The following is a 14,531-nucleotide window of genomic DNA, read 5'->3' as shown; positions in this document are numbered from 1 at the left end:
CCACCGCCGTTTTTATTTCGTAGCAATGAAACAACTGCTACATTAGACGCATGTGGTCTGTGTCGTAGCATGCCCATCCCATCCCGTAGTATGCCTCTCATCAGATGGGCGAGAAGAAGACACATACTTTCCGTCTGTGTCGTAGCATGCCCATCCCGTAGTATGCCTCTCATCAGATGGGCGAGAAGAGACACAATACTTCCCATTTACGGTGTGAGTTAACATGCCCATCCCGTAGTATGCCTCTCATCAGATGGGCGAGAAGAAGACAAATACTTCCCATTTAGGTGCTGGGTCAACACGAGAACCAGAAAGTAACCCGTAAATTATTTGCAATCGAAAAACGAGTACAAATTTTTGTCGATGGTGGGATTCGAACCCGGGACCTTCTGCATGGCAAGCAAGCACGTTACCACTAAAACGAGTACAAATTTTTGTCGATGGTGGGATTCGAACCCGGGACCTTCTGCATGGCAAGCAAGCGCGTTACCACTGGTCCAACCGTGTCCCTAAAATCTATCTTTCGTCTTCTTCTTCAAGGTGATTCATCTGGTAACCAAGGCGCTGACTAACCTACACGAACCCCTGGTGAGCTTCTCCCGCTTAGAGTCCATCTTCCTCGGCCTCATCAATAAGATTGAAAGCGAAGTCAACAGTCTCGGTAGTGAGAAATTCGACGCGCGAGAACTTATGCGGAGTCTGCTGTTGGATTTACTGGTGAAGAGACCCAGTGAGCATGTGCTGATATCGTCCCTGTTGCTGTCTCTAGTTGAGAAGCACAAGGAAGTCCAAGGAACGAGTCTGGATCTACTGGCTGACTTCCAGGTATGCCTTGTTTTTAAGTTACCACTCCCATGCCAAACTGTAGAAACAATATCCTGTCTCACTTGGCCTGAGCTCATCTCCACCCGGTACATAACCACAACCTTAAAAGATGGCATAGAGAGGGATAGGGTACACTGGATGGGTTTAATATGGATTAGGCCAGCCACACACTATCAGGCGGATCTGATCAGATGTACCTGTCAGGTCTAACTGATATGGAGTGGCTGGCCTTAGAGAGTTAGAAACGGTAACAGCTTCTATATATTGGAAGCGTAGACGCGCGACTAAGTAGCGCATAGTCACCTGAACATCGGTTTAAACCAATCGGTTTAAAGGACTAACTGGGAATGAGTCTTCATCACAAAATGTTGATTTGAAACTATATAGTTGGACCACAGACAGGTGGTTTAAAATTGTGAATGGGGGTCGTTTTAAACCAACCGGTTTAAAGCCCGGTTTAAAATTGTGTATCCGTCGCTTTTCTTTCGTTTTCCGACCGTGTCATGATTTTGTTTTAAGGACGTTGATGGTCCGCCATTTTCTTTAGAATTTGAAAAAAAAAAAAAATGTAAAAATATTTTGAACAGGGACTAATTAATTTTGTGTTTCTTAAAAATTAAGTAGGTAAGTTGAAAATTAAAAGAACGCTTAAAAACTCTTCAGTTGATTACGTTACTTTCCTTATGGTATGGTAAAGAAAGTAAAAACTAAGCTGGTTGTGTAAAAATCTTCTAAGGTACCTAATTATTGTTTAAATAATCTTTTATGAATGCAAGGAAAAAAAATTGCCCAAATAAGTAGCTTGTGGCTAAGTAAACGGAATCTTTTTTGGAGAATCCTGCTACATCGAAAAATAGTAATGAAGAAAAACAATAATAATATTAACAATTAAATAATTATTATTGTTAAAAGAAATAAAATAATAGTATGAACTCAATTATATCGCTTTTTGTAAAATGAGATTTGGACTGTAGAAGTTATTTATGAATGCTGAGGGGAAAAATATGTTTTTTTTTTTAATCGTAAAAATATTAATTATTATTCAATCGTGTTTTTTATTTACATTTTAAATTTTTCAATAAGGGAAAAAACGATGGTAAAAAAAAAACAGGAAAAAACATCATGGTAATAATGTCCTCAAAAAAATAATAAAAAAAAAAAATCCCTCGCTAAAACCTCCCTCATTGTACATTTTTTTAAAGGAAATTTTATATTCTTTTCGTTGCATTTTTTAAGAACTCTTCTTGTATTTTTTTTCATTGTGTTTCAAAAACACCCTTTTTTAAGAAATGTTTTGGATTTTCTGTTCTAAAAATTACTGCGAACATTGAAAATGTTCTCCAATTCTTGTCATTATTTGATTTTCAGAGCGTTGAGAAATTTTAGGCTATGAATTCGATCTACTTGGTGAAAAAATCGAGTGAGTTGTAAAAAAAGAACGACTCAGTGAGTCAGATTTTTTTTCTTGAGTATCTTTTGGAATTCAATTTCAAATTCTTCATTTTTTTCCTTCTCTAAGAATGGAAACCCCCTGAAAAAAATGTGTACATAGATATTTTCTTTTTCCCCCTGTATATAAACCTCTCCTTTAATTTAATCAAATCGTGCCCGGGCCCACAGTTTGAGTTAAACTTGGTTTAAGAACAAATTAAGCAGTCAGATTAGCTTAAACCAAAGTTAGACGAATCAGATTTAAAATTCAGACCCAAAAATGAAATTTAGACTTTCGGCCCTGATGGCCTCTGGAGCTGGAGCTCAAAATGGATACTTCAAAATTTTAATTTTAGGACTGAATTTCAAAATGAATAATTAGTGGGACCTATTTGAAGCATAAATCACCAATTTACATATCATAAGAAGTCACTTGAAAACGCCACAAATGACCGCAGCTACTTATCCCAGGAAAAGTGTTTTTGGGGGTCCTTGTATGTCCGATCGTTCCTTGTACACCCAGGTGCACTTTTTACCTAGTGGTTCTGTGAACTGTAGACCTCACTCAGATTCTTTTGCCTAAGCTGAGACTTTAACAAGAACGTCCTTTCATATCGACAATTGTTGTTTAACGTAGTACCTATTTGAATTTTGGACAAATTTACGATTTAGAAAAATGTCCTGCTTTGAAAAAATGTCTTCTGGGTAATCCTACGTAATACATAATTGTGTATCAAAACAGAAATAAAACTATCTACACGTCTTACGTAGGTACCTATATCTAAAAAAAGAGGTGACACTATTATAAAACCTGTGAATCACTCTAAAGAATAAAATGAAAGAATGGTTGATTTTGAACCATTTAAACAGAACAATAGATTTATTCCCACGCATATGAATATGTATTGACATGCGTGGCAACTGTATTGGGGGATCGTAATGTTTTGAATGGGAAGTATTGTGTCTCTTCTCGCCCATCTGATGAGAGGCATACTACGGGATGGGTATGCTGCGACACAGACAAGTCATAGAGCAGGAAAAATGAGGACCAACGGAATTTTTCTTTTCCTCCTACGACTTCTAGATCCCGAGATAAATCGTTTTGAAAAATGCCGGTAAATCGTGAATTTTGACGTCACGGCATACGCTCCTGTAGGCGATGACGTCACATCAAATGTCCCGAGCAAAGCTCCTTCGCAGGCAACACATTAATGTGTTTGCGCGCATTTCTTTCTGCTCCTCCGCAAGCGTGATTGCATACTGGCGCTACCTAGCGGACGAAAAAAACAACTGCGTAAAGTCTGACGTCACACATCTTTGAACTCGTTCATAAGAACGGAAAATAAAAATTAAATTTTCGACCTTTTACAGTTATTATTATTATTATTATTTTTATTTTGAGTTTTGACCTCGGATTTGGATTTTTCCCAACTTTCTACATAGGAATCTACCATTTATTTATATTTTTTACCCATTTGCAACTGCTCCATTGATTCTTCCTGGGTGATTCCCAAGAGAAGAGGGGCACAGTATTCGAATAATGGCAGCACGTAGAATTTTACAAGTCACGTTTAATTTTCAAATAATGGCACCTGCCTCGGTGGTGTAGTGGTCAAGGCGCTCGCCTCGTAAACAGGAGGGCGTGGGTTCGATCCCAGCCGGATTTTATCCTCATTTATTTGAGATTTTGACCACATAATAATGGAGCTCTAAGGGTTAGGTGGTAGAAAACGCCTCCGGCGATAACCTCGCCTAGTGGTTACCTTCCACTCAAGAGTCTATTATTATTATTATTATTATTATTAATTTTACGAGATTCTTTGTATTCAGTGAGAGATATGTTTTAAGACGACCTAACGTCCACAGTGCCCCGTACACCTTTTTCCTAATATTGTGGACTTGGACTGTCCAGCTCAAGGTATCGTCAAAGTAGATACCGAGATTCCTTGCCGATTTTACGAGTTCAATATCTTCTCCGCTTATTTGAATGGAGGGGAATTATTTTTATATTATAAAAAAAATAATTCAGATAATAACAGCCATGTTTCATCGGCTCGTCCTGAACCGCAGTCAACCATCGTGAGGACTTGTGCTTATTCTTTAAAAGTAGGGAGAACCCTTTGAGACTGCCAGCTAGCTAGGCTGGTTAGGGTAGGGTAGGGTTATGGAACAATAATCAAGACCTGTAATTTTTTTTTTAAGTTAAAAACATTACTTAACATACATAAGACATTTACAATTCTATTCTACACATGCATTCTCCTCTACACAGGTAGCTACGGATCCTTTCGAGCTCTCCCTACGGCCGAACATCTGGGGCAGCGGCGCTTCCGGGTTCAAATCGGCGGCAAAACCGGCGGTCACTTCCCGACGACCGCCGGCGATGAGCTCGCCCGCCCCGCTGACACACACGAATAGCTTCTCGGTACTCAGTCTGCCGGAGGCGCCCGCCCCCGCGCCTAGCTTAGCTCCGAGCACACCAAGCGGGAAAGGGAAACCCGCGGCCGCCCAGCGGACACCGCAGAAAAAAGCGTCCGTCGAGAAGCCTCCCACGCCCGCGGCGGTTAAGAACGATAACGCCGCGTTTGAACGCAGCCTCGCGGCCGCGTCGGATGTGAAGGACAACTATGATATTGAGGACAAGTACCTGGAGTTCCTGTCGTACGGCCCCGCCTTCACGGATAAGATGAACGACAAGGACAATCAGTATCAGGAAGAGGTGAGTTGATCTTTGTTTGTTTGTTTTTGTTTTTTTTTCAACCATACTTTGAACTTTTTTTATTTGTTTACTGATTATTTTGAATAAAATAACTGATAGGTATCACAATAAATTTTACAATAGAGACGAAAATGGGGGCCATTTATAAACGTAAATATAAGTTTGGTACTTTCAAATATTCCTAATTAAGATATTTTAGGAGGAGGAAAAAAAGGAATTTTAATTGTGTTGAGCATTAAATGTTTGTCTTCCTCGCTTGATAAACTACGCTAAATTTAATGACTTGACTTGGACTCGAACCACCAACCTCCAGATCCAGAATCCACCGTGCTAACCACTACACCGCTGAGGTTGGTTTAATTAAGATATTTGAATTGGAATTAAAATGGTTTGAGCATTAAATGTTTGTCTTCCTCGCTTGATAAACTACGCTAAATTTAATGACTTGACTTGGACTCGAACCACCAACCTCCAGATCCCGAATCCACCGTGCTAACCACTCCACCACTGAGATTGGTTTAATTAAGATATTTTAATTGGAATTAAAATGGTTGTAACGCGCTTGCTTGCCATGCAGAAGGTCCCGGGTTCGAATCCCACCATCGACAAAAATTTTTACTTGTTTTTCGATTGCAAATATTTCAACGTGTTACTTTCTGGTGTTCTCGTGTTGACCCAGCACCTAAATGGGAAGTATTGTGTCTCTTCTCGCCCATCTGATGAGAGGCATACTACGGGATGGGCATGCTACGACACAGGCCACAAGCGTCTAATGTAGCAGTTGTTCCATTGCTACGAAATAAAAACGGCGGTGGAACACTCATCTTTTTTTTTTTTTAATTCAACTAAAGTCCATCTCATGTATTTCTTTTTTTTTTTTAAGATGAGTGTTCCACCGAACCGTTTTTTTTTAATTATTTTTCATTTAATATTTTTCTTAAGCAACTTCCGTAGCCAAATGGGTGCAAGCCTAGTTTGCACTCCGGAGTCCCGGGTTCGAAGTTTTTTCGGCTCTGTGCTTGGAGTTCGGGGTGCACTCAGCCTCGTGAGGACAATTGAGTAGCTACTTTAATCGAGTAGCGATCAGTGGCGGCATTACCAGGGTAAAAAGAAAAATTATGTCAAATAGTAAAGGAGGCTCTTAGTAATGCTGTGATACCCACAAAAATTGCGAAGAAGCTCTCAGCTTCACCAAAAATAAACCATGATTAGTCAACTAGTTTTAAGACCTATCCCTATGTATATTATTATTAAGGTATGCGGTCTTGCGGAATAAGTTTTAAACCTTACAACAAATAACATTAATGGTGGTTTTCCCGAAAAAAATTGAACACTGAACAGGAGTTTGAGAAAAATCTACAAATACGAGCGTTCCGCTAATTTTGGACGCCAGTGTAGTAATGCTGTGATATCCACAAAAATTGCGAAGAAGCTCTCAGCTTCACCAAAAATAAACCATGATTAGTCAACTAGTTTTAAGACCTATCTCTATGTATATTATTGTTACAATAAAGTCAATATTTACAATTTTGACTTTTGATCAAATGTACCATAGTTAGGTATTGATTGTGTATATTTTATATATGTAACAACAATATTGATCAATAAAATCCATTCTATTCTATTTACAGGTAGCTCACGCGGTCTGTCGGCTCAGCGGTCCAAACCTTCTGTGGGAGACGATCCCCAACGAGGATGCTCTGAAGGAATACCTCTCCCCGCTGGCCTATCGGAAATACACCTCCGGAACGGACTTCACAGTTCTTCCTTCCGGCGACTTTGACGCGTTCCTAGAACGGCTCAACATTCGGTTCCTGACGGACAAGCGCGTGTCCGCACCCGGTCTGCCGATCCCGCAGGACGATCCGGCACTCACCAACGCATGCGTGCATTACTTCGTGTCGCGCAACAACACGTCCGTCGCGCCCGTGGCGGACTACCTAGGCGTGAACTTCGGCGCGCCGTGCACGACGGACGATGTCTATTTCATGCTCACGCAGAAGATTTGTTACGAGAGTTTAGACCCGCAAGGGACGGAAGAACCTATTACTTACAAGCTAAACGAAACCAAGTTCCGCGCCTTGTTTACCGGACTAATAGCGAGTTACATCGCCCCCGCGGGCCTGTTGGACCACACGCTGCCTTGCCTATTCTCGCTGCTCGACGTCAACCTCTACCTTCGCCTGCCGAGCGGGCTGCTGCAGGAGCAGTTTAAGCACAGCAAAGAGTGCCTTGACGGGGTAGCGCCACTGCGCGCGGTCAATGCCCAGTTCAACCGTTTCAAGGCGGACAAGCTGACGATCTACCCGGTGAAGAGCCTTGCCCTGGTGTTGGCGAAGGAGGTGGTCACGCAGGAGGTCGGCTACTCGAAGACGACGGCCCAGTCCGCGCTCACCAACTTCTATAAGGTGATTGATGAGGAGGACGAGGATGAGAGCGAGGGAGAGGGCGAAGAGAAGTGATGACGGCGGCGGCACCCGAGGGACCGGCGGAAACGAACGAAGGAGACGGCGGCTTAGGAAAATATTAAGGATTCTGTCTAAGAATAGGATAACTTGACGGCTTAGACAAGAGAAGGTTAAACTAGACCTAAATGGATTATGAAAAGGATAAATTAGATGGTTTAAATCTGGATAAGGGAGTTAGGGCGGAAACGAACGAAGGAGACGGCGGCTTAGGAAAATATTAAGGATTCTGTCTAAGAATAGGATAACTTGACGGCTTAGACAAGAGAGGGTTAAAGCAGACCTGGATGGATTATGTCTAAGAAAAGGATAAATTAGATGGTTTTAATCTGGATAAGAGAGTTAGGGTTGTGCTTATGTACCGGGTTGAGATAGGCAAGGGTGGTAAACTTGCCTTGTTTTTAAGTTACCACTCCCATGCCAAACTGTAGAAACAATATCCTGTCTCACTTGGCCTGAGCTCATCTCCACCCGGTACACAACCACAACCTTAAGAGATGGCATAGAGAGGGATAGGGTACACTAGATGTGTTTAATATGGATTAGGCCAGCCACACACTATCAGGCGGATCTGATCAGATGTACCTGTCAGGTCTACCTGATATGGAGTGGCTGGCCTTAGAGAGTTAGAAACGGTAACAGCTTCTGTATATTGGAATGTTCCACCACCGTTTTTATTTCGTAGCAATGAAACAACTGCTACATTAGACGCATGTGGCCTGTGTCGTAGCATGCCGATCCGGTGTCATCAGATGGGCGAGAAGAGACACACTACTTTCCGTCTGTGTCGTAGCATGCCCATCCCGTAGTATGCCTCTCATCAGATGGGCGAGAAGAGACACAATACTTCCCATTTACGGTGTGAGTTAACATGCCCATCCCGTAGTATGCCTCTCATCAGATGGGCGAGAAGAAGACAAATACTTCCCATTTAGGTGCTGGGTCAACACGAGAACCAGAAAGTAACCCGTAAATTATTTGCAATCGAAAAACGAGTACAAATTTTTGTCGATGGTGGGATTCGAACCCGGGACCTTCTGCATGGCAAGCAAGCACGTTACCACTAAAATTTTGTCGATGGTGGGATTCGAACCCGGGACCTTCTGCATGGCAAGCAAGCGCGTTACCACTGGACCAACCGTACCCCCGTTTTTTTTTAATTATTTTTCATTTAATATTTTTCTTAAGCAACTTCCGTAGCCAAATGGGTGCAAGCCTAGTTTGCACTCCGGAGGTCCCGGGTTCGAAGTTTTTTCGGCTCTGTGCTTGGATTTCGGGGTGCACTCAGCCTCGTGAGGACAATTGAGTAGCTACTTTTATGGAGTAGCGACCAGTGGCGGCATTACCAGAGTAAAAAGAAAAATTATGTCAGAAATAGTAAAGGAGGCTCTTACACTGGCGTCCAAAATTAGCGGAACGCTCGTATTTTTAGGTTTTTCTCAAACTGCCCTCCCTTTTTTTAGTTTTTTTTTTTTTTTTTTAGGTGGCATTTATTTTTCCTAAACGACCAAAAATCAAGAAAAAAATAGTGAAAAGTTTGTTCTCATTATACATGTGTTTATTTAGTTTTCAAAATCTTTTCGAGTTTACATAAAATATAAATTATTAATTAAGATAATACCTTAAAATACCTTTGTTTTTATGAAGTCGTTAAAAGAAAAAAATTGTGAGCAATTTTTCCCCCTTGTGCGAATTGAAAACGGGAAGAAGGAGGACAACGTGTTAAGGGTTAAAATGTGTATTCTATCAGTTATACTGTTTGTGTTGAAAATCTGACCTGTAAAGGGTTAAACATTGAAATGTATGTATCTATTATTTTAGCAGCTGTTTAATGATGTAATTTTTAATTTATTTTAATAGAATGGAAAATTTTAAATAGGCACTTTGAATTGAAACTTAAATAATATAAATTGAAATCAATTAAAAAGAAATACCATAACCGTAATGGTTGTAATAATAACTTTCTATAAATGAAAATATAAAAAAATAAATTAAAATAATAACTAGTAATGAAAATAAAAAGACAAACTTAAGTCGCTTATAAATAAATAAAATAAAGAGATATTTTAAATGAAATTCTGTCAAAACTTCAGAACTTTACTATTTCTTTAGCAAGGGAAATTTCAGGCTGGTATACTCCCTGTCTAAAGTTCCCCAGCCAGACTAAGCTGGTCTACTTCCCGTTTAAAATCCCCTATCCAGACTAACTAACAGAAAAAAAATAGTAAAAAAATATCACCCATAAAATTCGCTTTGTTATAAATTTCTGATTGATTTAAACCTATTAATTATCTATTATTTTTTTAAATGTTAATTTCCTAGTTTTTAAGATTTAAAATATAAAAAAAAGAATGGTTAAAAACTTTTTATGATTTAGTTTGAAAAAACAATATTATTATTATTATTATTAGACCTTTGTTATTTTATATTTTATTAATATTTTTATAGAATTATTATTATCTTTTATTTTCTTTTCTTTTGGGTTAATTGATAGTTATTATTTGACAAGTTATATTTGAATTAAAAAAAATAACAAAAAATATTTTGTATATATTATAAATAGTTCGCATTTTTATTTTCTCTTCTCTAGATGATTATTTTGGACGGGGGTTTCACCCTTCATTCCGCAACAAACTCACTGCCTCCTAGAGATGTGTAAAGATTCATTGAGCTAAAAAAATGAACTACTCTTTTCAGTGAACTAGATCCTCAAGAGTAGTTCTTTCAAAACTTGTAACTCGCTCTTTAGTTCCCTATACAATAAACAATAACCAGCTGTATGCTGTACGAGACCGAGAGTTTTCTGTCTTTTTCTTTCTACATTCGAGTGAGAGAGATGGCGTTTTTCGTCAAAAATGGCAAATCATTTTTTCTTCGAGGATAAATTTCCATACCTCGGCTGGGATTGAACCCCCGCCCTCCTGTTTACCAGGCGAGCGCCTTGACCACTACACCACCGAGGCTAAGGCCTTGAGTGACGGAGATTTTACCCTTCATTCGACTACAAGCTACCCTCACCCAGACTGAGTGGGGCCGGGAAAAAGCTCGTGATTGTCCAGACGGTCACCCAGCCGGGTACCAACCACGCGCAACGTTGCTTAACTTCAGTGATCCCTGGGGAACTTGCGCATTCAACGTGCTATCACCGCTGGCTGCGTACAAGATTATCACAATACATTAGCTACAGGTAGAAACACACTCATCACGTCACGTGAGCTCACGAGGAGTCAGAAAGATGCCTGCCCTCACGTCACGTGAGGGCAGTGTGGCTATCGTATAACAAATTATCTACAGTATTTAGGAAAAATTTGAACTACATCTTTCTGACTCCCCATGAGCTCACGTGACGTGATAGTTGTGTAGCTCTCTTGAACGACATTACCTACAATATTTTGTAAAAACTTTCAACTACATCTTTCTGACATGGGAAAACTTTAACCACATCTTTCTGACACCCCATGAGCTCACGTGACGTGACGTGATAGTAGTGTATTTCTACCTTAAGGTATATTTTACTTTTGGGAAACTGACCACTGTTCCAATAGAACCTGAATGAACAAATGGTCAACTTTCTAGTGGTCAGTTACCTCAAAAAGGAAAATACATCTCTACCTACTCTCAAGGCTAAGCACTAAAAAATAGAATAGAATATACCTTGTTTGTCCTGCCAGAATGAGACTGAAAGGTCCCTTTAGTATCGCAGTCTAAACAAGGTCCCTAACCAGGAGCCCCTAAACAACAAGGTCACAAAATCTGGGTAAACCATTTATAAGAAAAATGTGTGTTCTGAGTGTTTTGTCGGTCAAAAATAAATGGAAACTTGTTAAATTAATATGAATAGCTAAACAAAATTACCAACTAAACAGAAATCAAGCAAATGAGGAAAACAGAATCACAAGAGAAAAACAAAAATGATGTGCAACTAGTGACCGAGGCCACAAATCTGAGTTGAACTCTGATATCAAGCAATCTCATTGGTTCATTTCAAACTTTTTAGCCAATTAGATTGCTTCTTTCCTTGAAGAGGTTTGACAGAACTGTAACTACTAAGGTCTCATCGTCCCGAAATCGAAGAGAGAAGGAGGACAGGATAGGAGAAAGGCAGCCGTTCCGAGAACGAACCTTATCTGTGATAAAGTCCGCCCTGGGCAGGAATTGAACCCGCGGCCTAGCGCTTACAAGGCAGACGCGTTACCTGCCAAGCTAACTAGACTGAATCAGTTAGCTGAATTCAAGAAACAAACTCAGCTTGTCTAGTTAGCTTGGGGGTAGCGCGTCTGAGGCTGGTCGCGGGTTCGATTCCGGCCTGGGGCGGATTTTACCCTAAAGTCCCTAAACGAATAAGGTGCGTTCTCGGAATGTCTGGTTTTCTCCTATCCTGTCTTCCTTCTCTCTTAGTTTTTTGGGAAAATAAGACCTCTATCAAACCTATTTACTGAAAAAGAAAAAAAAACTCACGATTATGGCCCCGGTTATTAGGAAAAAAAAATAAAATAATAGTAACAGGGGTATAAAATCATAAAAGCTTGAATTTGAAGTCACTGAGATTCAAAGGTTGCTTCGGTGATTACAACCAGAGCTGCCAAAAGAGTGAGTCGGTTATAAAGAAAAAGAACGACTCTCTTCAGTGAACAACTCAGACAGTGAGCCTGACCTCAACTCCCTCTATACCTGTAGTAGAAGAGTGAGTTACACATTAGTTAGAGGATCTGACTCACTGAGTAGTTCACTAAGAGTATTTCTTTTTTTATAACTCTCACTCACTTAGTGACTCACTCACTTATCCCTATTTACAACTAATAGGTTGAGATCTTTACAATAGACAATAGTGTTCACTTAAATCTAAATAAAATGCACAAATAATAGCACAGTGCTTGAGGTTTTTCAGAGCTAAATGTAGCCCCAAGCAAGAGCAGAGAGCGCGGATTTCTGGAATTTTCCAGAAACGGGTGGCATTGATTCAACCCTCTCGCCCCAGTTTAGTTTATTTTTATAATTTTATTTTTATTCTTCTTCTTCTTCTTCTTCTTCTTCTTCTTCTTCTTCTTCTTCTTCTTCTTCTTCTTCCTCTTCTTCTTCTTCTTCCTCTTCTTCTTCTTCTTCTTCTTCTTCTCCTTCTTCTTCTTCTTAGCTTTTTCCTACTCAGATAGGGTCGGCATTATTATTATTTAAAGAGGTTTGACAGAGGGAACTGTAACTGCTATGGTCTTATCGTCCCGAAATCGAAGAGAGAAGGAAGCAGGATAGGAGAAAGCCAGCCGTTCCGAGAACGAACATTATCCCATCAGGATAAAATCCGCCCCGGGCGGGAATCGAACATGTGGAAAAAAAATGTTCCATATGAACAAAAAAAATTAATTTTTTGACCGAAAAAAAGTAGTCACTGACCAAGACTTTTCTGGTTTACTATTCTGTCTGGGTGTGAGAGGGTTTTACGAGTCTTAAAACAAGCCACAGTCTGCCAATGAAGCCTTAACGAAAAAGCAGTGATTTCACAACTTCGCTCACTTTTACTCCACAGGTGACAGATCTTTCTCTTTTTCATCCTCACTCAACAACTGCACTATAATATCGTGTATCGGCCCAAACACTTTTCTCGAACCCGATTCCGTTAATCGGAGAAAGTCGAAAAAATCGCCGGCCGATATTCGGTCATCCGAAACGAGATCGGAAATATCGTGCGAGATGAATTCCAGTCGGCTCCGATCTGAGAGGCGATCCGAGAGCGAATCCTTGAGAAGTTTATTGACGGCGAAGAATTTCTCCCATAGGGGATTCCGGTTTCGACCCCGTGGCAGCAGTTCCTGGAGGGAGAAAAAGGGTAAGATGGGTTAGCCCAGTGGTAACTTGCTTGTCATGCAGAAGGTCCCGGGTTCAAATTTTACCAGCGACAAAAATTTGTATTTGTTTTTCCATTGCAAATATTTTAATGTGTTACTTTCTGGTGTTCTCGTCTAGACCCAGCACCTAAGTAAATGGGAAGTATTGACCCATCTGATGAGGGACTTACAATGGGATGGGTATGGTACGACACAGACCACATGAGTCTAGTGAAAAGAAAAGAGAGACAGACATACAGAAAAGGGGAGAGAGAGACCGACAGACATACAGAAAAGGATAGTGTTATTATAGGGTTAGGTTAAAAACTAAAAGGAGCTTTTCTTTTCCACAGATGTGACTTTTGCACAATTACCGTAATTGGATCCCCTTACTTTTGTAAATTTAGTTAACCCTTTGAGTTTCAGTAGGTAGTTGTTTAACCCTCTGTTTTAGAATTCACTAACCAACTAGTCTACAGCTCACTTACCTGACTCATCCATAAGTTATCACCCCATGGATCTTCTTCTTTCACTGGAATGGTACACGGATTACTCATTGCAGACTAAAGAAGTCACAAGGACCAAGACACAATTGTATTTATAAACACTTTCCTCAAGCAACCTCTTCAAAATATCAATTGTCTCTTTATAGGAATTTTTTTATCCCTTCTAGTTCAATAAGCACTATATAATTTAGTCTCTTTGGAATCTGTATTGATTGAAATTCAATGTACACAGTCACAAGGAATTCCAAAGGGCAGAATTATTGCCTCAGACAAACTCTACCATTCAACCCTGTATGAAAAGAGACTTGCTCAGCAGTGTAGTGATGTTGTTGCTTGACTATCTGACTTACAGAATATCTCTTTGGAATCTGTATTGATTGAAATTCAATGTACACAGTCACAAGGAATTCCAAAGGGCAGAATTATTGCCTCAGACAAACTCTATCACTCAACCCTGTATGAAAAGAGACTTGCTCAGCAGTGTAGCGATGTTGTTGCTTGACTATCTGACTTACAGAATCTAGAGTAAGGTCTGACTTTCATCCAGGATAAGGTCTGACTTTCAGGAGCTAGGGTATTGTTAAGGAAGGAACCTAAGTATAGTTTTTTGGACCTAGAGTTTCTGACTTTCATCCAGGATAAGGTCTGACTTTCAGGAGCTAGGGTATTGTTAAGGAAGGAACCTAAGTATAGTTTTTTGGACCTAGAGACAAGGGTGACAGCAGAGGTAGAGAAAGATATCAGGAGGTCTGTGGTAACAGCTTGT

General features: G+C 40.1%; 2 protein-coding genes across 2 annotated transcripts in view; one reads left to right on the top strand and one right to left on the bottom strand.

Annotated features, from left to right (window-relative positions):
* The window catches only part of LOC103524978 (eukaryotic translation initiation factor 4 gamma 3-like), an 8,781-nt gene extending 3,797 nt beyond the window's left edge, over nt 1-4,984 (top strand). Inside the window, exon 5 of the mRNA XM_026820229.1 lies at nt 4,667-4,984. Within this exon, the coding sequence (XP_026676030.1) occupies nt 4,667-4,984 (318 nt within the window). The remainder of the gene's footprint in view (nt 1-4,666) is intronic.
* Nucleotides 4,985-12,270: 7,286 nt separating this feature from the next.
* LOC108254617 (platelet-activating factor acetylhydrolase IB subunit beta-like) lies at nt 12,271-13,483 on the bottom strand. Its single transcript, XM_026820221.1, has 2 exons — nt 13,451-13,483; nt 12,271-13,244 (listed from the first exon to the last, which is right to left on the bottom strand). The coding sequence occupies exons 1-2, from the start codon at nt 13,481-13,483 to the stop codon at nt 12,951-12,953; spliced, it is 327 nt and encodes a 108-aa protein (XP_026676022.1). The 3' UTR covers nt 12,271-12,950.
* Between the last annotated feature and the right edge of the window lie 1,048 nt (nt 13,484-14,531).

This window comes from Diaphorina citri, unplaced genomic scaffold (assembly GCF_000475195.1).
Source record: "Diaphorina citri unplaced genomic scaffold, Diaci psyllid genome assembly version 1.1 scaffold130, whole genome shotgun sequence".
NCBI lineage: Eukaryota > Metazoa > Arthropoda > Insecta > Hemiptera > Psyllidae > Diaphorina > Diaphorina citri.
Note: the sequence above shows the minus strand (reverse complement) of the source record. Positions and strands in the feature narration are given on the sequence as shown.

What these genes read in the sequence shown, in the direction of transcription:
- LOC108254617 (XM_026820221.1), bottom strand. Translation starts at nt 13,483, where the DNA reads ATGTGGTCTGTGTCGTACCATACCCATCCCATT. An exon ending in CGTACCATACCCATCCCATT is followed by an intron (nt 13,245 to 13,450) that starts GTAAGTCCCTCA and finishes TTCTCCCTCCAG; the next exon opens with GAACTGCTGCCACGGGGTCG.